This window comes from Ptychodera flava, chromosome 3, assembly GCF_041260155.1.
Source record: "Ptychodera flava strain L36383 chromosome 3, AS_Pfla_20210202, whole genome shotgun sequence".
NCBI lineage: Eukaryota > Metazoa > Hemichordata > Enteropneusta > Ptychoderidae > Ptychodera > Ptychodera flava.
The window spans coordinates 34,916,199-34,942,816 of NC_091930.1; the positions used below are offsets into that span (position 1 = coordinate 34,916,199).

Here is a 26,618-nt window from a genome sequence, read left to right on the forward strand (position 1 = left end):
CTTCAAAGGTCATTTTGTTATGAAAGTGCGGACGCTTACAACTTAAAATTGTCCACATCTGTAAATGAAAGGACAAGATATAGCATCCAATTATGTTGACTTTATAGAGCATAATATACACCACTGCGATAACGATCAATATGCTTTGTTGAAGAAATATCAACCAATATTTAGGGGGTAGATTTGTATTTCTTCAGCGAGACAGTCATCCTCGAACAATTAAGCACTGATTAGTACCATGGGAGTAAGGAGAGCCAGTAACGTGATTGAAACTAATTTATGAGAATAGGATATTGTAGAAATGTCGGTTTAATCAGCAAATTTAAGACTATCTATTGCAAATTTCAGCTACGGGGCATCTAACGAGATTGATAATTTTGAACAATTAAAAGATCCAATTCTCCCAAGTTAGTGCTAGTAGTGTACAGTTCATATACATTAGCCACTTGGCTGCTGTCATTTGTAAGAATCAAGTATTTGGAAAGAATAAGAAATAGATGCCAACACAATGTAATGAGCAGAGCAACACAAACATTCAGATACACTTAATACCATGAAATGCTTTGACACCTATATTTAAGTCGATGAAACCTAAGATCTCAGCTTATTCCTCCTACAGTTGATAATTTCGACCTAGAATCTGGTATGATTTATATTCTAATCAGATTGAAGAACTACCTAGGCATCTTAAGTAGACAGATGAGGCATTGTGAATACATCGATTGGCTCCGACAAAGAACCTACATACACAGATATGTAGGGGGTGTTGTAAAATCTTAGTAACAGCAATCTTTATTCTCATCAATTCAAAGCTGGAATTGAACTTAAATGTTTGTATTGTTTGGTCTATGCCTCTGACATAAAAAATGCACGTGTTTTCCAGGCAAACCGCCCGTCCAAAAAACTAAACGAAGGTCAAGAGACTCTCCTTATCACCAGCTTTGGTTGAAGAAAAACAAGAGGAAGCGCATGCCACGTAAGGATATAAAATTGTAAATGTTATCTAAAATATACTATAACGACAGCGTAAAATTCATAAGGGTACAAAGTGTAAGCAGCTTAAAAAATTAGTCGACTGGGTGAGATAATTATATAACTGTGTTGTATGATGTTTCCCTGTAAACCATAATTGTCAAATGTAATTATTCCCCACGGACACCGTCCGGGTGGACTTATAGGTTTGGTCATGTCCGTGCGTGCGTGCGTCCGCCTGTCCGTTCACGCAGATATCTCAGAGATGCCTGGAGTGACTTCATTCAAACTTAATACAAGGATTTCTTCATATGTCATACATAAACACGTCGATTTGTTTGTGATACGATCCAAAATGGCCGCCATGCGGCCCTTTTTTGTTACGATTTTTTCATGTACGGAACCATAACTCACCCACATCGCAACCGATTTTATTCAAAGTTGGTACAAGGACATTGACTTATATCATACATATGCACGTCAATTTGTTTCACGATATGATCCAATATGGCCGTATGGCGGCCATTTTGTTACAATTTTTTCATGTCCTTAGCCATAACTCAGGACACGTCTCAACCGATTTTATTGAACTTTGGTACAGGACATTGACCTATGTCATGCATATCCACATTGATTTTTTTATACGATCCAATATGGCCGCCTTGCGGCCATTTTGTATTTTTTCATGTACTGAGCCATAACCCAGGCACATCTCAACCGATTTATTAAAGTTGGTACAAGGACAATGACCAATGTCATAAATATGCATGTCAATTTGTTGCACGATCCGATGAAATATGGCTGCCTTGTGGCCATTTTGTTATGATTTTGTCATGTCCTGAGCCATAATTTGGATTTGTATCAACTGATTTTTTCAAAGTTGGTACAAGGACATTGACCTATCATGTCATAAATATGCATGTCTATTGGTTTCACAGTCCAATGCAATATAATGGCTGCCTGGTGGCCATTTTTGTTACGATTTTTTCATGTACAGAGCTATAACTCAGACATATTTCCACCAGTATCATTCAAAGTTGGCACAAGGACATTGACCTATGTCATACATATGCACATCAATTTGTTTAACGGCATGTAGCAGTATCATGTCAATTATTGAATTTTCGTAATTAGTCTGATATGTCAAGAAATACTGCATCAACTTTCATGAAACTTGGTACAGATGTTAAGCTCACATTGCTTTAACAGTGAAAAAGACATTTATCAGTGTCAAGTTAATTAATTTGTAATTGCATATGTAATGAACTTTCCTAATTAGAGTGATATATCCACAAATACTGCGTTAAAGTTGAAACTTGGTACAGATTTTGATCTCATAGTGTTGTAAATACAAATCAATGACACTTAGTGGTATCATTTATATATATAAATTAATTGCTAGTTTGCATTTACATAATGGATTTTTGTTTTAGGGTGAATGACCAAAATACTGAATCAAACTTTATTTAGGATAGGATGCACAAATGTTTGGCAGCATCCTGTCAATTAAGCGGTAATTGATTCATTTTATTACATTTTGTAATTAGTATGGCGGCTTACATTGGTTTTATGTTTTCACCACCATGGAACTCATTTTTGGCCACTAAGCACCATCTGTATTGCAGTATTTTTAATAACAGACCTAATTGATGAAGAGGACTCTTTCCTCCTAGAGGACTTGTAATTAAAGTACAAGTGGGGACTGTGTCATTGTTAATGACTTGTTAAAATTTAGAGTTGCATATGTAAGACGTTTATTCACAAAGTGTATTGAACAATTGCAAACGTCGATTATGGAGACATGTCCCATTACAAATTACATTCACAACAAAACAAAATGTGTGAAATAGGACTGGGTTCCCCTTTATTACTTGATATAAAATATTGAATAACTCAGCTGGATATGCATTGTCACAATGAGAAGATTTTTTTCAGCGTAGAAACCTTTGGGACCAACTGTCTGGCCTGATTATAGCTTCTATTTTGATACAAACAACAATTACGGGTATTGATTTTACCAAAAGAGCATCTTTTCGCCAAGTTCAAAATAGCTCTGCTTTGCCATTTCAGGCCAGATTGAAATAAAAGTCAGGCTGGATGGAATTATTCCAAAGGAGGGCAAGCGTGTGAGGGAAGTTGATGCCGCCTTCTACGCTAGCAAACGAACACAAGAAAATGCGATACTGGTTGGAAAACAACTAGATCAGCGCAGAAAAGGTACAGAGTTACACCAAACAGGTGAAGGAAGCATTTCCTATATCATGGATTGCCAGTCATTGGAAGCCCTGGAATCATTGATGGGTGACTATTCAAGTCGAAGTCTTCACAGGATGGTGAAGAGTACATTCCTGTCTGAGAGCCTGCTGGATGAGATTGGAGCTCTATACCTGTCCATAGGAACTTCGATAGATTATGAAGAGTATCTGCTATGTAGGGAGGAATTAGCAGACACTGAAGGTATGTCACGTTCTTATGACATACATGATCATAGTATGAAAGGGTATGGACAGCTAATGTTTTTGATGTAAGACCTCATTTATATTTACATTAATAGATAGGTCACGCGTCTGTCTCAATCTCTCAGTATGGGAGATTAGTAATTGTATTTGGTAATTGGATGTGTAAAGTAAGTGTTACTGATGCAGTAAGGTAGTGCCTAAATTGATGGACTGTTGTATTGTTGATAGATGTATAAATATTATATGTTATGGGGAAAAAAACGATATGCTGGTACACATACGACTTTAGATGATGTCACTTAAATAATTTTGGCATTGTAAATATAACTGATTTTCAACGAGAAACAAATGATCACTTGACATTTTTTATGTGAAAAATATGTTATCACCTAAACTTTTTATATGAAAATCATTGTGGCTATCCTTAATGCTCAGCAGAACTGTTCACCCTTAGCCGACATTTTAAAATACTGCAATTTAAATGTCATATGATATGATTAGACTCTTGCAGTCCCCTCTGAGGGGTCTTGTAGTTCACCAGGAAGCAACATTATGTTAGTTGTTTCAAACGTTTATTATAGTGTACCATTAACCTATCATTAATATCTGTATTTAGGTAAGGACATACACCAACAGCCTATTGAAGCCATCGAAGAGATGAATGAGAAACTCGAATCCGACATTAAAAGAAAGATGGCCGCTGTTACTATAGGGCAGGTAAAGACAAGAGAGAAAGCTAGAGACAGAGATATCCTAAGGGGAATGGAAGTGGAACAAGAGAGAGTTAGAAACTCTGAACTTGACGAACTCTGGCGTGAATGGGTCAAGATAAAGACAGAATTACAACAATTGAACAACACTCACTCTGAATTGGTTTTTGACCGAATGGAGTTCGTCCGAAATACAGGCGCTATAATCGATGAAGTAGATATTCCTCTAGAAATAAAACAAGAATTAATGATGGCATTCCAGAAGTCCCTGCCTTTAGGTCCAGACAAGACTGGCAAGCCTGATCAAAAGCTGGTGATAGAGGGCGATGTACTCATGGAGTATGTTGAGAACATCGTTCATGACTTTGACATTTCTACAGAAAGGAAACAAGATGTGATAGAGGGGTTCAGACAGTTGGTTCAGACAAAGTCAAGGAAGACGACCGCCAAAGCCAGTTTGACTGCAAAGCAAGATAGTCTACGGGAGCGTATCCAGGAAATCCTTGATAAGGCCGATATCCCTGATGAACAGAAAGAAATCTATCAACAGTTGATGCGGGTTGAAAGAGGTAGGTAATCCGTGTAACATTGACATGTTTGGAAAAGTGAAACAATTTTATCTTGTTCTTTTATCTTGTAAGCCATTAGAAAACTTACTACACAGATGTATCTAAGAGCGAGGGAGGGAATAAATTGTCGGTTGTGGGGTCCCGAAGCCTGTGTTTCTTTTGACGTTGGGGTCACTTGCTGTACTTAGGTAGTGTTCAGTTATTACGGCCGGGGGCGGTCCGGCAAAATCCAGAGGGGTCACCTTATATTTGTAAACTGCAAAGGGGATCGTATATTTTTCAAACATCACAGAGGGGGGTCTCTTTATTTTCATAAGTATCCATCCCGTCAAAGAGCAGTGTCAGTGTTCAAAAATATTCGGGGAAACAAGTCATCGTTGATGACACAGTCCCCGCTTGTCCATTTTGTTATAATCTTTGGTGTCTAGGTAGCTGTGGTCTAGGTAGCTGTGGAATGACATTGATGCAACGGGTACATCAGGCCCATGACTTGCATAATAAAGTAATCTGAGGAACGTTCAATAAATGACTCATCTCTGCCAGTAATGACCATTGAAGGAACTTTTGATTACATCACACATAACGATGCCCTTACTGCCTCCAGTGTCATGATGGCACATACTATACACATGGTTTGGTGGAATTTTCAAAATGGTATGGGATCGGTATGTTGTTGTAATCAGCCATTTCAGATCATATAGTGAAACAAATTAATGTGCACAAGAATGCAGCCATAGTATTTTATCTTCCTATCACGTTTGAACAAAATCAGTCCATGGAGGGACAGTGGCCTATGTTTATGTTTCAAAGACAGAAAAAAATCACACCAAAATTTTAATCAAATGGCTGTGTATTGACCATATGGATCATAGCACAAAATTACATGCATATGTATGCCTACTTTATCTTTGTACCAAGTCTCAACAACATTGGTTAAAGAATATTTGCATATGATTAAGCCTCAAAGACATGAAAAAATCCAAAAATGACCATCTGACAGCGATATTGGAAAAAAATGACAATCTGGCAGCCATATTGGAACATGTCACGAAGTAAATTGACATGTATATGTATGCCATAGTGCTTGATCTTTGTGCCAAGTTTGGACAAAATGGGTGTAATGACCTTTGAATTACGATTCAAAGACATGCAAAATTCCAACAAAATGGCAGTTCTGCAGCCATATTGGATCCTATCGCAAGCTTAATTGATACATGCATATGTATGCCATTGTGCTTTGCCTTTGTGCCAAGTTTGAACCAAATCGGTTCAAGGATGTTTGAGTTATGGTTCAAAGACATGAAAAAATCGCAAAAAAATGGCCGCCTGTTGGCCATATTGGATCATATCACGAAGTAAATTGGTGTTCATATGAAGGACATAATGTTTTGCTTTTGTGCCAAATTTGAACAGAATCGGTTCAAGGATGTCTGAGTTATGGTTCAAAGACATGAAAAATCGCAACAAAATGGCCGCCTCACGCCCATATTGGATCGTATCGCAATATAATTCGACATGCATATGTAGGACATAGTGTTATGCCTTTGTGTCAAGTTTGAACAGAATTGGTTCAAGGATCTTTGAGTTATGGTTCAAAGACACGAAAAATCGCAAACAAAATGGCCGCCTCGTGGCCATATTGGATTGTATCACAAAATAATTTGACATGCATATGTAGGCCATAGTGTTATACCTTTGTGGCAAGTTTGAACAGAATCTGTTCAAGGATGTCTGAGTTATGGTCCAAAGACATGAAAAATCGCAACAAAATGGCCGCCACGCGCCCATATTGAAACATATCGCGAAATAATTTGACATGGATATGAAAGCCATAGTGTTATGCCTTTGTGCCAAGTTTGAGCAGAATGTGCTCAAGGATGTCTGAGTTATGGTCCAAAGACATGAAAAATTGCAATAAAATGGCCGCCACGCGCCCATATTGGATCGTATCACAAAATAAATCAACGTGCATCTGTAGGTCATAGTGCTATGCCTTTGTGCCAAGTTTGAACAAAATTAGTTTAGCAGTGTCTGAGAAACTGTTGATGACGGACGGACGGACGGACGGACGGACGGACACACGGACGGGACCCAATCTATAAGTCCCCGCCGGACTTCGTCCGCGGGGACTAATAAAATTGTACGATTTGCTGCATGATTTAATTCTCTGAAGTCATTTCATTGTAAATGTGAATACAGTATAATTAACTGTCACATGAACATCTTGGCTTCTTGTAAATCGAGCTCACTAAGGGTAATGAACAATTCCTATTACTTTCATATTAGAGATATAGCAAGTTTTATCAGGAAAATTATTAAACAGTTACCTGTAGACTACCATGAAAAGGGAAATAATACTTTTAGGTTAAATTCAAATATCATAATTATTGTTCACATCTGAACTTTGAAACACCCTATTTGAATCAAGTTCATTTGTATCAATAATCAACGACTATAAAAGCACAGATTTAGCTAGTTTAGCATTGTAAAAAATATTCATAGTTTTCTCAGAGACTCAAATGTACAGTGAATCAACATTTCCGTGAAATAGCAAGTACAATAATGTCCACAATCCATCATCTATATATGCAAAAGTACAGCAATTTTGGCATTCAAAAAAGAACTTATTCAGAGTTTTGTCATAGACTACCATGTATAGTGAATCAACATTATCAATTAAATCCAAATATCAAATTTTTGTACACACATGCACTTTTTACCTGCCACTGCAAGCAAACTATACTTACATGAATCATCAAACATGTGTAAATGTACAGATATAGGTTGTTTTTATGGGAAAATGTTAATAGTTTGCCCAATAGACTCCCATGTACTATGATTTGATATTTTAGGACAAAGCACTATATCAGCCACATTTTGCCTTCTAATAGTTGTGCAAAAATGGTTGCCCTCCCAAAAGGCATGCATGAAATTTCATGATTCTTCAAAAATGCATGCGAGAAAAAAAATCGTGATCCACTTGTAATTTGTTTCCAATACTTTTAAGGAAGATTTAAAAACTATAGCATGTCAGAAGGGGAGATTTGAAGGTTAGAGCACTGTGAGTTTCTTAGGGGGGCCAATTGAAAAAATCTGAGTCTTTTTTTGAATTTCATTGCTCTCCCTCAGGAGGTGTTTGTGTGTGCAGCTTTACTCAAGCAATGAGGAGGGGGGGCATGATTTTCTTTGTCATCTGAAAAGGGGGTCATCAATTTTGTGGTTCAATGAGTAGGGGGTTCACTTATTTTGACTGATGCACAGGAAGAATTTGCCGGCCCACCCCAGCCATAATAACTGAGCGTTCCCTTACATAGAGCAAGCAGTAAGACAAGATACATACATCCAAAACACACATACATACATACATAAATATATATATATATATATATATATATATATATATATATATATATATATATATATATATATATATATATATATATAGATAGATAGATAGATAGATAGATAGATAGATAGATAGATAGATAGATAGATAGATACATGCATACATACATACATATATGCATTACATGTATACATACTTACATACACACATGCATGCATTCATGCATGCATGCATGCATACATACATACATACATACATACATACATACACATACATGAATGGTACAGGCGGACAGAAAGACAGACACACTGACGCCAGACAGATACACATCCCAAAAGCGCCAATAGACTATGTAGCTTAAAATTTTGGAACAGTAACAATGTCATTATTTTACGCATATTTATGACATTTTATTGCCTAGACATCACCCTAATTATAAAAATTCATCAAATATGCAAATTAGCAATTAATTTGTGCAATACTGACATATGTCAATGTGTGATATTAAAACTCTGTGTGAAAAACATCTGTACAAAGTTTCATCAAATTTGGCACAGTCGTACCAGAAACAGTGCTCTAATCCCAAATTATGCAAATTAGCACTAATTATGCATGCCACACCAATATAAATGGACCTGCATATGTATGCCATAGTGTAGTATCCTTGTACTAAGTTTAAAAAGAATTGGCACAGGCATATCTGAGATATCTGCATTCATCAGCCCCTATGCATTGACATAGCATTATTCTTTATTATCTCTTAATTGGCCATCCTTGAGCCCCTGTGGATGAATCCTGTAGACCCTGTGGATGGATATCAAATACAGGAAATAAAATGGCTGTCATCGGATCATTACACAAATCGGCGTGCGTATATATGATATAGGGATTAATATATGTACCAACTTTCAATGCAATCGCTCCCGGCATCGCTGAGAAATTTACGTGAATGGACGCAAGGTTATCAAATATAGGAAACAAAATGGCCGCCACGCGGACATTTTCGTTCAGATCTAAACAAAAAGCAATGTGCATATGCATAATATGTGGAGTAATCCATGTACCAAGTTTGAATGGAATCGCTCCCAGCATCACTGAGAAATTTGCGTGAACGGACGCACCAACATCAAATACAGGAAACAAAATGGCCACCAAGCAGCCATATTGGATTGGATCACAAAACAAATCGATGTGCATATGTATGACATAGATAATAATCCTTGTACCAAGTTTGAATGAAATCGCTCCAGGCATCTCTGAGATATCTGCGTGAACGGACGGATGCAGGACACACGGACGGACGCATGGACGGACGGACGGACACGACCAAACCTATAAGTGCCCCGGACGATGTTCATTGGGACTAACAAGGCATTAAGTAACTTTAGAAAATACTATAGAAGTCATGTTAATGATTTGATCTCCAGTCCTGGCATATTCAAGCTATATTTATAGTGATTATGTACAAAACACCTTGATTGGCTACTTGTATTTCAAAAAGATGGATATGTCTTGAACATTACAATGACCTTCTACTTCTAAGTAAAAGTAGTATACTAAGACATGAAAACTACAATGATGACCTCACTCATATCGCGTATAATGACATGCAGTGACATCATCATACAATTGTCAATATTGACTAAAAATGATGCATTTGAAGTATAATACATATCACAGCATATCTTCAGTAAAGTTGGGAGTGAACATGAGCCCTAACAGTTCATCTTGTATTAAGGTAATATGCACCTCGAAAGTGAAAGACTTAAACTTTTGCTCTAACTTTCCTCAAGGAATCTTTCAATCATTCTCTTTCAAAATCAAGAATAAAAATAGGGGGTCACCGCACAAATTTTGGTACTAGAGAAACAAATTACCCAAGATTTACCGATATTAGAAATTCAAAATGGCCGCCATCCCTGTGTTAACTCTATGGAGAAAAACAAAAATTTTCGAATTTCGAAAAACTAAGCCGATGAAAAGTTTTCTTTCACCAAGAGCTTTAAAATGAACCCCCACATGTGGTATATCAGAAGAGAATTGTAAAAGTTTGAGAGTCCGAATGTCTGTCCCCGAGGTGCGTTCTACCTTAATTAAGCATACAGAAAATCAGTATCTTGTATAACACACCTCATCTGCAGTCTGTGTTTTGGTCAATTGATAGTCATGTGAGATACCTTATTTTTGTGCTGATCCACGTAAACGATATCAGGCATCATTTGTTGCAACTGTTGCCTGCCAGGCAAAAATGTTTGCAAAATGATGCCCGTTGACTTCAAAAATGACATTTGCGCATGTGCAAACAGGAATGTAAACAATGATATCTACAGCCGAGCAAAACGATGTTCGAGAAATTTCTCGGTTTATCCTACTTTTTGAAGAAGAACTGAATGCTCTGGTTTCCAACAAGGACTCAAAACAAATGAAAATGATAATCAATGGTGCATTGAACATTTTGCAGAAGTATTGCGACACTGTCAGTAACAACTTTCATTGCCGAACCACTCCAACATATTACATTAGTGCATGGACGTAAAAAAGACTTCCATGATTAGAGTAGACTACATGTGACAAGTTTTGTGTATGCTATGTTTTCATACATGACTGCGGATGAGGTGTGTTATAAAACACATTGACTGGCCATGAGGGCAACAGCATACGTCTTTAACCCCTCAGGCAAGTGAGTCACCCCTCAGCCTCCGGAAACAGTCTGTTTTCTGGGGTGACTCACTGTTCCTCGGGGTACAGACGTATGCTATTGCCCTCATGGCCAGTCATTGTGTGTAAAGAGACACACGTATTGCAAATGATTTTCACAGAAAGAGACTTTGACCCTTTAAGACCTGCATGGAAAGTAGAAAAAACTAGGAAGTGGAGATAATAGGAAAACGAAAATGTACTGAAGTGACAGTTTGAGATTGTCAATTTCTCTATTCTGTATGTTTACATGTGAGGTACAGCTCTTCACTTTCTTTCCTCTCTATGATGGCATACACTGTCTCTTTAAAATGTACAATTGATCAATCTCATTTTACAGTGTGATTTTTTTCTTCAAAGCTATGAGGTTTTGATCACAAATGTCACCTTCATTAGAGCCATGAATAGTGGAATGTCTTTGGTTGTGAATGAGAGTGTCTTGATCAGAATATCAATCACTATCAGTTTCAAATGGTAGCAGTTGTCATTTATTCCTTGGTCGCCATCATCACTATACTGCCCTCTGAATCCATGAGAGTTTCAACTCCAGATTTATCATCACAATTTAATCAGAATATCCATCAGAAGCACCATAAGATTCAAGACTCTGGCGGCTAGCTGGCATTCTTTCCATGGTCACTATCATCAATACTGCCCTCAGAGTTCAAGTTGAATGTCTACTGCAGATTCATCATATATGGAGCAAGTATCAATGCATTCGTCTTTACTGTACTGCAATCATGTGCTCATTTCTCTGAAAGACAAACAAAATGTGGTTTAATAAAATTGTGCATAATGTATTACATAGTACACATAGTTTTATAATAGAAGAATTTCAAATCTCCAAAATTACACCTACTGCCCAAGTAAGGACAACAAACAACTCTCTGGCAGTAAATTGGAAGTACTTTATTAAGACTCCAACAAAGATGACAAGCAAAAGTACACGGTTTCGCTGTCACCTGTTCCAATTTTGCCACAGTTACCATGGCAAGAAAAATCTAACCAATCACAGATTTTAAGCAGGTGGCTGCATTTTAAAAATAGCGCCCTCACATGGGCATTTTGAATACCAAGGAACGCTCCTTTCAACATAAATGGGCATATTTCGATTACAGGTGACTGTATACCTTTAAGTAACAAGACAGGTAAAATAACAATACAGCGAGCGGTGGTACTTGAAAAAAATGATTGAGAAGGGGAGCTGTAGGTGGGCTTGAACAGGAGAAGGTGAGCGCCCTGATGGAGTATACAGCAACTCTGAGCAAAGAGGAATGACCATGCGCAATAATTTGATGACAGAGGGCTCACTACGCTTAGGTGGAATTAACTACAATGACACACTAATAATTTACACCTACTGCTCAAGTAAGGACAACGAACAACTCTCTGGCAGTAAATCGGAAGTACTTTATTAAGACTCCAACAAGCATAAAGAAAAACGGCCAGAGAGTTGAAAAAGAAAAAAGAGAAAGAAAGAGAAAGAAAGAAAGAAAAAAAAGATACAATGCACATGAACAAATTGGATTGAAACATTGAGAGAAAAACTGTAATGCAGCTTTGAAAGTGAAGTAAATAACAAGTGCGAAGACATTAAAAAGCACTGACAAAATGGCAAGGCGGTAAATAAAACATACTAAACTAAGTCTTCTGTCAAAAAAACCAATGCGGAAATAGAACGAGGGTTTAAGGCAAACTAGGGGTCTGATGAGAGTACCCAAGATCACAGTGAAAAATAAAAATACTGAGTAAATGTTTCTAAAACTTGGCAAAGTGGAGGCTGACCTCAAGGCAAGCAACAAATGATGTATATGAACGTTAACTGCAACAACAAGCGATTCATCGGCATTGAAAGGTGGTGACACTACTAATGACTGGCAATTTGGGCCATGCGCTGTGCACGTATGTTTTCGGCGTGAATTGAGTTTTGCGCATGCGTCAACCGATGCGCGCTTCAACGCTTCCATCATATGCAAATTACATAGCAACCACTCTTAGCAACAGTTCCCTGCCCTTACTTTAACCAATGGAATAAAGTTATCCGTATATGGTAAAGGTCATTTGAATACATAATGATGTTTACACACATGTCTTCTTATTGCTCAGAAAAAACGGGACGAAAATCGCATTTGCTGTTGATTTTACCGAGCGAAAATGGTGTAACGGTCATATTTTGAATTTTTTGAAAATTCATGAGTATCATCGGTAAATAAGTTCACGTTCTTGAGTTTTTGGAGATGAAGACATTGTGACCTTGGAAGTACGTACGACAGTGTTGCTGTCTCAACCAACCACATGCGCGGCTAATTTTTTCCTTCGCCGCTGCACCCCTTGAAGTTGGCGTATAATTTAGGTAAGCGAACAAGTCTTCGGTCTAATTGTTGTGCCTAGTCATCATTTTATCACGTAGAGCAACCCGTTTCTCTCGTTTTACGGGATGATTGCCTTCTCTTTTGGTTCAAAATAAGTCTATGATGCCATGCAGGCATGTCATGGATTGATGTCCAACACTGGGGTCACTCATTGGGCATGTCACCGACACATTAGTGCACGGTACGGCTTGGCGATCGAAAACCGGAAGTGATTATTCCTATCGTTTATTGGTAAAACTGTGACGGCTTCGGTCAACTGCCCTCTGTAAAGCGTTCAAACCTTCACTTTGTATTCTTCTCGGTATTTGAGAAGTAAAATATAGGGATTTTCTCATATTTTAGGCACTCGAAAATACGGGCTGCTCGAGTCAGATGCCTTCTATATTCTTGTAGATGTCCTCACTGTAACTCAGCACGTACGTAGTGACAGCAGGTCCCGTACGTTTTTCCACCATGGGTTAACGTGAGTACAAGCATCATGTTTTTATTTTAATACATGTTTTGGTCATGGTTTTCATCAACCTTGGAATGCAGTCGATATCAATTAGTTCAATTTGCCGTACAAGGGATATTAAATTGCAGTGCACCGGGGAAACTCAATTGAACATACATGTGTAGTACTAGTAGAAGCAATTCATATTGTAGAATGATCATCACGGCAAAGGGTCAAAACACAGACTTTCATATGATTTTTCTTTTTTTACAACTCGACCCCCTGACTTGCGCAATTCAGAAACGTTGCTGATATGGGATCAAGTTGACCAGTGTGTGTGTGTGTGGGGGGGGGGGGTTCAACTTACCTTTCACAGACCCTCCCAGATCTCCTGAAGGTGTGCATATGTGAGTGTTTGTGTGTGTGTGTGTGTGTGTGTGTGTGTGTGGTGAGGTGAGGCAGATGTATATCTGACTAGTTGAAATGACACGCTATGCACTTATTTTTTATAATGTGTTAAAGGGACAAGGTCGCCCATTTTTCATGAATTTTGTTTGATACAAGATACTACTTATATTGTTTGACATGTAGAAAGATACTGAATGAATGGTGACCATGCATATATTAGACCCCAGTTTTAGACACAGTACATGAAACCATCGCGAAAATGAATTAATGGTCATGACAATTAATTCATGTTCGCACTGGTTTCGTTTAATTTGTCTAAAACCAGGGTTGAACATATGCATGGTCACCTATTCATTCAGTATCTTTCAACATGTCAAACATGTACAATATAAGTAGTATCTCGTATCAAACAAAATTCATGAAAAATGGGCGACTTTGTCCCTTTAATGATTTGTCATATACAATCCTATCTCCACTAGCTTGGATGACATGCAACTCCCTGGTTATTTTAATCCTTGAGTGTAATTTTATAATGCATGATTGTACTATGTTCCATCATTGTGCAATCATGAATCATAAAATTACACCCAACAAAAATAACCAGGGAGTTGCTTGATATCCTAGCTAGTGGAGATGAGATTGTCATACACACATGTTTTTTGGGTTTTTTTTTATTTCAGGTGACAAGACTTGCATTGGATCGAACAACCAGCCTACTCGTTCTTGTTTGGTAGTTACTGTCAGCCAGTTATAGAGTTCAGAGGAGTTTCTGTGATATTTTACTATAGTCCTAGACTGTGGCTAAAGTACCAAAGAAATTGCTTTGAGCTCTTTGAGGGTAATTGTACTGAATATTGAATGGCAGAGTGCAAGTGTATAATCTGTATGGAATGGTTCATCGCAACGTCATCCAGCAGGTAAGTTACTCATCAACATTTATTGATATATTATAAGTCATTGTGATTCAGCCAAGTTCCGGTGGAATGAATAGAAAACAATGATATGTTTATTCCTATCACAGAAATAGATATTTGCATTATTATTTACAGAATTTGAACAAGAATTTTCAGTTATCAAGCTCTGGACCTGTTACACATTCATTTACAGTACCGGTAGTACAGTCAGATGATCATCACTGAGCTAGAACTAAAACTTCTTTGAAATTTTCTCTAAATCAACAAACAACATCCTCAACCATTCTACCGTAAGCACTACTTCTCCAGAAAAGAAGCCCTTTCTTTTGAGTTTCATCATTATGTTTACTTTTTAGTGCTTTCCGTACAGTTTTCGGCTTGTACTTCTGAGTCAATGGAGATACTTGCGTCCAATGTTCTTTCATCAGACACCTAGCTATTTCAAGGTCATCTCTCAACCCTCTAATGTTATATCTAATATTATTCAAATCAGAATGTACATGTTCTCCTCCTTGCTCCCCATGAAACCCACAGCCAAAGCCCCATCTGCGTATCCAGGGAACTGTGTGGTCCTCCAATATGTGCATTTTGGGAGACACTCTGGCACTAGGAAATTCCTCCCTGTAAAATGCCATCAGGCAATCAATGTTATTTTCTGAAACAAAAATGAAAACAAGTCTTTATCATTTATGTATTAAGCAAAGAAAACGTTGAATCTCAACTTTAGGTACAATTGTAGTCCAATGTGTAATTATTAAAGTATGCATGTTCTTATATTTGATCCAAATGTAACTGCCATCTAAGACATAAAGATGTATGAGATAAGTGAGCAGTGTACACATTTACTGATATCATTTTGAAAAAAAAAGTCTGAAATAATCATTGGACAACACCTTAAATTGTGTTATACTCAGATGCTTCTGTAAATTGACATACCCAACTCATTAATCTCTTCTGATTCCATGTAATCACATTTGCTGTAGCCAGCATGACATTTAGCAAACATCTTCATTAGCTTGTTGTACTTCGTACATATAGTAGTAACTTCATCTTGATAAGCAGGACTAACCAGTTTCACTTCTTCTATTGCAGCATTTGTTAAGAGGTCAATGTTACCTTCCTGCCAGAATGAAGACCATAGGTGATAAAGAAGGTAAGCTGTTTTGCATAATTTGCACATGTTTCACTGACTTGATATATAAGAGGTGAATGACTGCATGAGTGCTTGTTGTGCAGCACTTGTGTACTTGAAGACGTTGCTACTCACCTGCAAGCATTTATGGACATGATTTCCAACAAATGACTTGCCATGGTAGGCCTGCCTTTTGACATTCATCCTCTGTAAGGTTTTATCAAGGGTTTGTACTAGGTTTAGGTCACCACTTGCGTCTATTTTCTTCTGTAACTGTTCCACTTCATTCTCGAACATGTTGTAGAACCGTAAAAATATACCAAGATCCAGGTGTAAGCTTGGCACACATACCTAATTGTGAAAACCATCGAAGGTTTATGAAATTACAGAAATATTTGTACTTATAAAAGACTTGTTATCTGTCATCTTGATTAATGAGCTAGCTCTCAATATTTTTTTTCATAACCATATTAATGAAGAACAAAATGTTTTTTAACAGTGTGCCTTGTTTACCTGTGATATTGGGATGTCAAATATGACATTGTTGATAGCATTGTTGTACATCTTTGCATTTGCAAGTTTGCCTTTGCCTTCACTCAGAAAGTCAGCATGGTCTTTGATGAGGCCCTCTATTGATCTTGGTTGGGATGCTCGTAATTTTCGAGGAATCTGTGACTGGTCTTGGGTAATAAGGCACCACAAACAAAAGTGCCTCCCACCTGCACCACTCAGGCCATACATTTTACACAGATACTCGTAGTCTCCGAAGCCAAACAGACGGAAGGTTTTGTCTCTGACAGAACAACAGAAAAGAGGGAGTAGATAGATTAAATAAATATGATGAAATATTTAAGAAAGAGAAGGTCACTGATTGATTATCAATTGGAATAATGTATTATCTAGTCCAGTGTTTATGCACTACAAGGTAGGTACAAATGCCCCTAGAAGCCTAAATAAAGAAAATTCATGTAAGAAAATGTAAGTTAAGTGCTGGAAAGTCAACTTACTTCCAAGTCAGAGCCCTTAGTTCTTGTAGCTGCTCCCTAAATCTATCCAAAGCTGTACTTAGATTTTGGAAGGTATCTCCACTCTCAAAAAAGCAAAACACTACTGTGTTCTGTTTGGCATTTGGGTGGGGGACATTTCCGAGTTGAAACATAGCTTTGAAGCTCCCCCACCCTTATCCCCTCCAAGTTTCACCCATACTTCGTCCTGGGGGATCTTCCCTCCATGCCAAGACAGTAAGTTTAGTCTACAATAAAAAAGAACATTAAGGGTTGTGAAAGTTCTGAATACAGTGAATAAATCATAACTGCTAGCTAGACTGGTGAAGTCCAGAATTCAACATGGAAGCGGCTCAACAAAAGTTTTGGATATACCGGTAAATGTACAAGGAAACACGAGTCACACTGTACCAGTATGTGTTGATGCACATGTCACATGATTGTACAGTACACACATTCATTTTAGATTAGATCCATTACCAGAAACCAAAATAATTCTTATAAACTGTTTGGACATAAAGGTTACTTGCCTATCATTTTCATCTAGTTGTTGTAGCACTTTCCGTGGGAGACTGTCTGCGTAGACACAGGGAGCCAGTTTCTCAATTCTTCCTTTCTCCTCAGTGAACAAGAAAGGCAAATTTTTAGCCACCAAATTGTCACCTATAATGCTTTCTTTATCTCTTCTCATCTGCTGTTCTCCACCACTTCTGACTCCCCAGTGGTTGAACCATCTGGTTAGATAAAGAAGGTACATGTATTAAAGGGACATACCTGTAATTGTGGCCAGTGTTTTGGCATTCTGGTTCTGTGTATCAACTGCAATTTCTTAACCAACTCCTTACAGCGCACAAAATGCCCAGTATTCCGTGTGTCAACACAGCTTGCGTATGTATAATGACTGTTATTGTTGACAACATGAATTCTAGTCCAGGCTTGAATTCAATTTTCAACAATAATTATTCTCACTACACATATGCAGGCTGTACTGTTACACTTAATTCAGGGTGTTTCATTGTGCTTGAGGGATTCACACCAGAAACTGCAGTTGATACACAAAACAAAAATACTGAAAACATGGCCAAAAGTTGCAGCTAATGGAGTTTTAATAATACTGTTAGTGCAAACAATATTTCCTGTGTAATATCATTTGCAGATGTCATACATGTAACATTTCTTTTTTTTTTTCAGGCAAACATAATAACCATAACTAACCTCTTTAACTTTCTGTTTGAGTTCCAGGTAATACCGAGATCTGACTTTACAGCTAGTAATTCTTCACTACTGATAGAGACCCGGGGAATCTTTGCAAACAGTTGGTCTATGCGTTGCTGCTTTGCTGCTATTTTTATTTCATCCTGCTGCTGTGTGCCACATGACCCCATGCTAATTCTGTCTCTTTTTTGTTTTTGCAGATAATTGGAGCGTTTTCTTATGGTGCTTCTGGAGGCGGTAATGGTGGCGACACGTGGCTGGTGGCTCTGGACAACAACAAGTTTCTGAACAATCAAAGCATTTGTGTATTAGTAAATTACAAGCTGAGGATGCATGCCAATATGATTAGCTAATAAAATAATATACAACTATACAACGAATGCAAGTGATGTGCATTTGCAATTTAAGTGGAATAAAAAAACAACTTCTTGACAAAAGAATGTGTGTGGTCAGTTGCCATTCAAAATACTAGTTATCTGAAGATATAGTGTTAAACTTACCGGTCCACCTGTTTTATATATGGCAGTCTTACCATCTGCAGACTGGTTCAATTTAGTCTTGAGCAGGTGGGTTGCCATTTTTTCCAACTCAGGAGTAAGGGGTAACTCCAGCGGCCTCTCAAGAATATCAGATGATGCCTGCCTTGGTTGTGATGAACTTTCAGCATTTGACTTTGCCTGACCCGGTTGACATGTGTGTTCATTGAGGTGAAGGAAATTACAAATTTGCGCACATGTATGCATTGCATTGGCAGAGACCGTAAAATATTCAAAAAATAAAGTTTTGCTGGTTTGACTGAAAAACAAGAAATTGATTCTATACAACATGGGCAATTAACAAATAATTTATTTTCAGTTAAAAATACATTAATTATACAGTCACTGCAATAGATATGCTGGCAAGGAGTTTCCAGTGGCTTGGTAATAAAGGAAAGGCAAATACTGCATTTTATGTCACCCTCCACGTCAGGCATTGGACTAAAGCTCTTGGGCCAATCAAAACTGGGTGACTTTTTAGCCTGCTCCTGTAAAAACACTTTACCCTCCTCTGTTAGTATTGTCGCAATGGTTGTGTTATTCATATCATCAGTATGAGTTGCATGGTCTTGTTTTTTTGTTATGGGTCTGCCCCTTTTCGCCCTCCTAGGTCGACCCCCTTTACTCTGTTGTTCAAAATGGGAGCAAACATGGCATATTCCAACCCTTGGGTGGGGGGCCCATTCATTTTTGAAAGTCTCCGCAGAGTAGACACTTATATTGAGGAGACGTCGATAACACAAATAACATATGTGTTTGGGATGAACGTCTGCCTCATCAGCACCAATATCAATGCCAAATGTATAAGAAATCTGATCCCGGTAATCACTACACAGTTTGGGTTTCTTTTCCTGGAGGTCAGCCACTGAATTTTGGGCCCTAGACCCACAGACACGACAGAGTTTTCCGAGGCAACATTGGTGAAAATCAAAACCCGACATAATTTTTAGACAAAACAAAGGAAGATTGGCGAAAATATTAGGTAAGTGTTTGAAAAGAATGGAAAAAAATTGCCTAGATTACGCTGAGGTCGAAGTAATAAAATGAAATCGATACCCCAAAACAAATCGCGTACTTGTGAAAGTTGCCTAGCAACGAGAAAACTGTCGGCTGCACTGAACAATTTTTTTTCCAGAAATTCCTTTCAAAAAAATTAGCCTCACAGGAACTAGGTACGAGTGCAAAGTAGGTCACTTAGTCTAATTGTCTAGCTGTATGAAATTCGCTGAAAAACTCAAGAAAGTGAAAAAAATTGCTGTCTAAATTCTACCTCACGTCTGTCAACATCAGCTGTCACCGGGCAAGGCGTCTGTCTGGCTGCATCGCCGGCTTGGTCAAATTTTCGCGCCGATCATGTTTTGACGGCAAAAGGTCATTATTATTCATGACTTCACATTCTGAAGAACACTTTGACACAATATTGATATGTCTTTGATCGATTTTATTGGATAAAAACCGGTAGAAACGGATGGGGGACGGCTGGTTACTAGGGGGTCGCGTCTGTGTTTTGCATACAGTCACGAGGACACGACCTCTGATTTATGCTAATTTAACCTGCGCATGCGCACAACTCAATTCTCGTTATCGGGCAAATAAAACATACGTGTGTGACACTGACAGGCCCGCATGGACAAGAAGGGAACCTTAATATAGCGCTCCTATGCATCTGAACGCAAATCGCCATGTAGTTTAATCAGGTCTGTGGGAACCTATGCTGCATGGGCTGAGGGAGGCTCCACCCCTGCGTAAACTGTGCACTGAATGAAGGACACTATCATTGTTAACCCCTTGCAAAATTTTGCTCAGAGCTGATGAAAACGATGAGCAAGCCAGTGATACTAACTTCCCGTTACAAGGGTAAACAAAAGCTGGCATATCTCACGCAGCAGGTAATGAGGAGAGCATATGTGACTGCCAACACTGGGCAAAAAGGACTGCATGGAACAGCCGCTTATGGGATACATAAAGTATACGGATATGCTCGTGGTTAAAGTTTTGGACCAGCGCACTGCTGAGTGTTGAAGCATAACATGCTAATTGTGAACTACAATATCTTTCCTTGTAAGATGGTGATTGTGGTCAAAGGCTTGCTTAGATGGAGGAACATTAGATTAGATTTCCTCAGGAAAGCAAAGAAGTCAATCAAAATTGCACACCAAACAACTTGGTGAAACTGGCTGGAAAAATCAATGAAGGTGGCCATTTCTTTAAGCATTCGAATAGTAATAGGCAATCTTTACACTGCTTTTTCTAATGCCTACGCATTCAAATGCCTCAAGGCTATAACCGGTCAGAATATGCAGTGTTTTTACACCTGAAATATAATTGGAAATAGAAAAAGTACTGCGGAAAGACACTGCTCAGAAACTGGGCATACAGGGCTAAAACTGTAGAAGTCGTTGGTAGTGCTTGCAAACCGTAATGAAGGGAAAAGCTGAGGTAAGAGCAAAACTGAGTATGCAGATTCTTTCAGGTGCCAGGAGGAAATGCTGCCAGCCGAGAATTCTTGACCTCCTGACTAAGTACGTCCAAATCCTGTTGGATGGCTGTTGATAAATTAGAATGAATCATTCCGTGTGAACAAACAGTCAGGCACTGACACTTCCTGAAGTGGGGTGCTTCTTGTGAGCTCGTCAAATGAGTCCGAAAGATGCTGCTCAGATGCCAGCAGGACAAGCCATCTACAAGCTGATTGTGCGAGCCAGCAAGATGGTGCAGTTTAAACTCAAAGTGTTGAGTGGTTGCGATAACAAAAGCCCTGCGCCGCTGACGACAGGAAAGGGTTAATTGCGGCCCCTCCCTGCATTTAGGACACGTAACTGTGCTTGTATTGTCACTGTACACCGAAACACACAAGCCTTTCCATTTGTCGCCTCAATGGCGAACAGCCACTACAACCGCCAACATCTTAAGGCAGTATATTGGAAGACATTGCTGTAAAATAAAGTCTGGAAATGGTGTGTGGAAAAACTGTGATCTTGAAAATCTGCTGCAACCTGTAAGGCAAGTGTATATACAACACTGTTAGGGGAGGATCAGTCCATGTCTGGAATAACAGAAACCTCATTATATTGAAAGAAATTCACCAGTTTAAGTCTTTGTGGAACTGTGAGTTTAGTAAATATAATGATGTGCAGACTGAACAGAAGGAAGGGTGTCGAGCATGCGGCTGATAAAAAGGCGCCCTGCCCGGACACAGCAAGAAACAAATGAAAGATTGCCAATGAGGACTTGCAATTCATGCTGGGTTGCCTTCTTCTTGCTTGACCATGCAGCTGGAAAGAAGCTCAGAAATTTCTGTTAGTCTTTCTTCTCAATCTGATAAGGTCATTGTAACTGTGTTCACTTGTACACCTAAAAATGACAGATATGTTATAGGGGGACTGCTTTACTGGAAGCTTCCTCAAGGCCCAGTTCAAAGAGCAGAGACCAAAGGCCAGAAATTTAGGCAGACTGCGATAGTGCCGGTTTCTCTGCTCCACAAAAATCATTTAAAAAGTTGACTGCTCTAAAGCCTTAGCTTATGCATAGAAATAACCATGTTAGCTGTGGCATGGCCTGGAACACACGCTAAATGGTAAACGCAGGTCAATGAAAAGCAAGCCGCGCCAGGTGTATCTGAGCAGGTGAAAATCATGAGGATCGACAGGGAGCTGTCTGTACGCCCTCTGCAAACCAAGTTTGAAAAGATGACAACCAGGGCCCAAGTCTCTAATGAGGGACACTAAACTATCAATATGTGGATAGCGAAGTTTGAAAGGCTGTTTGAGGTAGGAGAATGAAGGGTATACCTGCATTGACTGAACTAAGTTTGGGAAAGCTAAGATCCATACTTGTTCGTCTGACTGATGATCCCTTCTTAGGAACAGATGAGAGAGCTCAGAGTTCAAGTTGAATTTCAACAGCAGATTCATCATAGTACCATTAAGTATCACTGCATTGATCTTTACTGTACTGCAATCAGATGGTCTCATCACTCTGAAAGATATAAATAAAATGTGGTTTAATAAATATAAGTTTTTTACTATAACCCAAACGGGATTCGAACCCCCACACACTCACGGCAACATCGCCTAGCTGATAGGCCTCACACAAAACCAGTCGGCCACTGCTTCTAACCCAAAAGAGTTGGTCACTGTAACCGACTTAGATGTTGCAATTCTGTGCGCGACCGAACAACACGGTGTGCGTGGAGCAGACGACACACAGACACAGTACACACACAGACACAGTACACACACATATAGTAATCGGAAAAATTATGCATGATGTATTACATAGTACATATGGTTTTTTGAAAGAAGAATTTCAAATTTCCATCTTCCAAGCAGTAAAATCAGTGTCCCCATTTCTGACAGCAGCATGCATGTCAAACCAATACTTTAATTAATTACTACAGTGAATATAGATGATAGTTACTTGTTAACAATGGTCTGCATCCAGTACATAACAGTGGTAAAGCCTTCATCAGTTGCAGAGTGGTACATGTACCACTTCTGTAATAATTCATAGTAATAATTTGATACAGACTCAAATATCGACACAAGGAACAGAAGATGGACAAGCAGCTTCTTCACCTGTTAATTACCAAATAAGACAAAGCTGTGACAAACTGCTCTACTGTCATGGCTGTTGGGACTTATAAATGTATAAATATGCAGCATACATATCTGTTGGTCAGTTTCTTTAATTTGACGGAAATGGTAAAAACCACTTAAATGTTCTCATTCATTGACAATATCACAAGGAAAATAAAAACTTCAAACACTTCTAGACTTAAAAGCATATCAGGCCAGCAGCATTCTTGAAAAATATATTCATTGATAAAAAAACAAATACGGGCCTAAGAACTCAAAATAGCATCGATGAGTAATGACACCATGCTCCCATTAATCAAGACATAAGTACGTTAAACATACCAAATATGAAAGCTCTCAGATCAATCATTGGTATAGATAATTTGGGTAAAAATAAGAAATGTGGCGAAGAAAATGTATATTTGCAAATTTCAGGAGGTATATATGACACACAGCCAGGCATCAAAAGGCATTCTTAGTGTAAACTGAATTGATACCATGTTCATTTGTGTCAGCAATTATGTAATTTGAATTCTCCATTTGATTTCCCCTTTGTCATAACTGATATAATAACAACAAGTTATATGTCAGTTCTGACAAAGTGATGAGATGTATGACCCCCTCCGTTCAAAAGTAAAATTGTACCTGTGTAGTGACAATGGAATAATCCTAACGAGAAAATAAGTACTTTTATTGCCTTCAAACATTTCAATTAATAATTAGTAAAAATCTATGGCAATGGTATTCTGAGTCAATACTGATATATTAATATAGCTTATTATTGCACGTATGGTTTATTGTCTCTTCACTTTTGATGCAAGGACCATTGGTCACTCGTAAGGTTGTCCTTAGGGAGCCAAATTTGAAGTATTGAAGTTAGGGGGCCGTAACTTACAAAGAAGCATATCTGATGAAAGCTTATAAAGTGGAGTTTCATAATATATCAAAATCTAAAAACTTATCTTTTTGTGTTAATGGACTCATATCATTTTTATGGATACTATTGGATAATTATTGTATTATCAGTCAGATCACAGCGTTACTATAGTGATGTCAGACTTTGTGCAAAATGTGTGCAGACACAAGTTGTAAGTCAAAACATGGAACCAAAGTCTGTGACATTTGTAAAACACCATGAGAGTGAAAGTGACAACAGCTACATGTATACAATTAAGGGCTCTGGCATTGTAAATGATTTTATCCCTTTGTTCCACTCCAAAAGATATTCAGCTGCTTATCATTTGTTTTATGAACACTACTTGGATATGCATCATGGTTATTATTCTTGACAATTGAATTCAATTTATCAATATCAATGTGGCTACATGCACAGGGGGTGTTATCAAGCTAAATATCGGTCATTTCTAAATTCTCAACCTTTGACCCAAATTTCCTCTGTACTTGGCCACTCTACCATAGCAACCAATGGAGTTGAATTAAAAGTGTGGTGGTGAACGCGTTGTAATGAAAGACAATGAAACTAGAGAGTGAACAAAAATACTGAAAAAAATGAAACATTGCAGATTCTTACAATTAAAATACATATTCTTCACTACACGTTATCAATTTGTATTAATTAATCAATTATACAGTCTACATCAACTTTTTACTGTGGTCAGAACAACAGACGCCAGGAGGGCAAATTGTCTGTTGCTGCAAGGGCACATAAACCCATGTATTCAGGCAATAATATTTTTATTACATGCCTCTTCATAGTTAGTTAATACTTGCAGGGCATTCTCAAACAATTTTACCATTATCGACCAGCATCAAACAGATTTTAAGAAAGTCAAAATAGCAGTGCATGCATTGATAATTTACATCTAGCGTTAAGCTTCTTTCTAGAGGGCGCTATTGTAATGGCGTACTGGTAGGATGTGCCTACACGTTGCTCCGGAGAACACTAAATTATTTCTGCTGAAAACTTAAACTTTCTCGAAAGTGTGCTACAAGCAGAGTGCATAAGTTCAAGAGACACCGACGAGTACAATTTTGACAGGATGGAGAGAGGAACTCTAGCTAAAAGCAAGGCATAAAAGGATAGAACTCCTGCCACAGGAAAAACAGATACGCAGCCATCAATTACGCAATACGTGGCAGTATGCGACGACGTGGAAGGTACAGGTGCAGTTGCAGACAATGAGCGCAGAGTGAAGAAGACTTTCGGAAATTCATGAGAGATGCCATTCTGAGAATGGACAACAACCTGAAGAGACTGGTAGGAGATATCGCTAACATGACAGAAAGAGTGGTTAGAGTGGAAAAAGAGTTAGAAGAAAGACAGGTAAACTTTGACGAGTTGGTAGAAACGCAAAAGCAAAGCGCCCATGCATTGACACAAAAGCTAACTGTGCTGACGTCAAGAGTGGAAACACTGGAGCGAGAAAACACAGAGTTGAAACAGAATATGCAGAAAATGAATGAAAAACAAAAGAGCATGGAAAGACACAGTAGAGGATACAACTTGCGCTTTGGTGGGCTAAAAGAGACGGAAAATGAAAATTGCAAACAGATAATCGAGGAATTGCTGGTTGATAAATTCAAGATGGCACCAGGTGTGGACAGAGTCGAGAACGCCCATCGAGTACGAGGCCAAAGGAAGAAAAATTCTCACAGATATATCATAGTGAGATTTTACAGCCAACCAGTGAAAGAGAAGATTAAAATACAAGCAAGAAAAGCGCTTAAAGAAACTGGTATTTTTGTAACGCAGGACTTAATACAAGAAGACTATCAAAAGAAGCGGTCTCTCGGCGAGGTCATGAAAAAGCGTACGCTGACGGGAAGAAGCCGTCTTTCCGGAATGGAAAACTGTATGTAAACGGACAAATGTACTCTGCTTGAACACTCAAAATATCCCGATAGTACTATCAACAGCATTTCAAGTTTTGTAAATTGAAAACTGAAATTTGTTCTCCGGAAAAACTTTCCGGCTGCCTGTTTTTTTTTTCTTGAATTCATTGTTTGGCAGCATTTTGTGTTCTATTTTGTGTTTTTTTTCTTTCTTGTTGAATGTCTGTAAAAATTGTTAGTCTTAATGTACGAGGTATAAGGGAATATACTGAACGAAAAGCTATTTTCAGATTTTGTCGAAGACAACAAGCAGATATTATCCTGCTGCAAGAAACCCATAGTACTTTGGAAGTTGAATGCAAATGGAAATCGGACTGGGGTGGTGATATAATTTATTCGCATGGGACAAATAATAGCTGTGGTACTGCTATTCTTTTTCATAGAAAGTTTAAGTTTCACCTCAACAGTGTTGTAAAGGATA

At 38.3% G+C, this 26,618-nt stretch overlaps 2 protein-coding genes across 2 annotated transcripts in view; one reads left to right on the forward strand and one right to left on the reverse strand.

The window, feature by feature from the left end:
* Window positions 1-26,618, forward strand: part of LOC139129887 (uncharacterized) — a 34,555-nt gene that overhangs the window by 619 nt on the left and 7,318 nt on the right. Inside the window, exons 3-5 of the mRNA XM_070695572.1 lie at window positions 884-976; window positions 3,043-3,429; window positions 4,048-4,710. Coding sequence (XP_070551673.1) covers window positions 884-976; window positions 3,043-3,429; window positions 4,048-4,710 — 1,143 coding nt within the window. The remainder of the gene's footprint in view (window positions 1-883; window positions 977-3,042; window positions 3,430-4,047; window positions 4,711-26,618) is intronic.
* On the reverse strand, window positions 15,141-20,374 carry LOC139130249 (uncharacterized). The gene is made up of 8 exons (XM_070695999.1): window positions 18,732-20,374; window positions 18,232-18,515; window positions 17,547-17,750; window positions 17,020-17,264; window positions 16,526-16,805; window positions 16,148-16,363; window positions 15,817-16,000; window positions 15,141-15,535 (listed from the first exon to the last, which is right to left on the reverse strand). Exons 4-8 carry the CDS (start codon window positions 17,169-17,171, stop codon window positions 15,141-15,143), a joined length of 1,227 nt encoding a protein of 408 aa, XP_070552100.1. The 5' UTR covers window positions 17,172-17,264; window positions 17,547-17,750; window positions 18,232-18,515; window positions 18,732-20,374.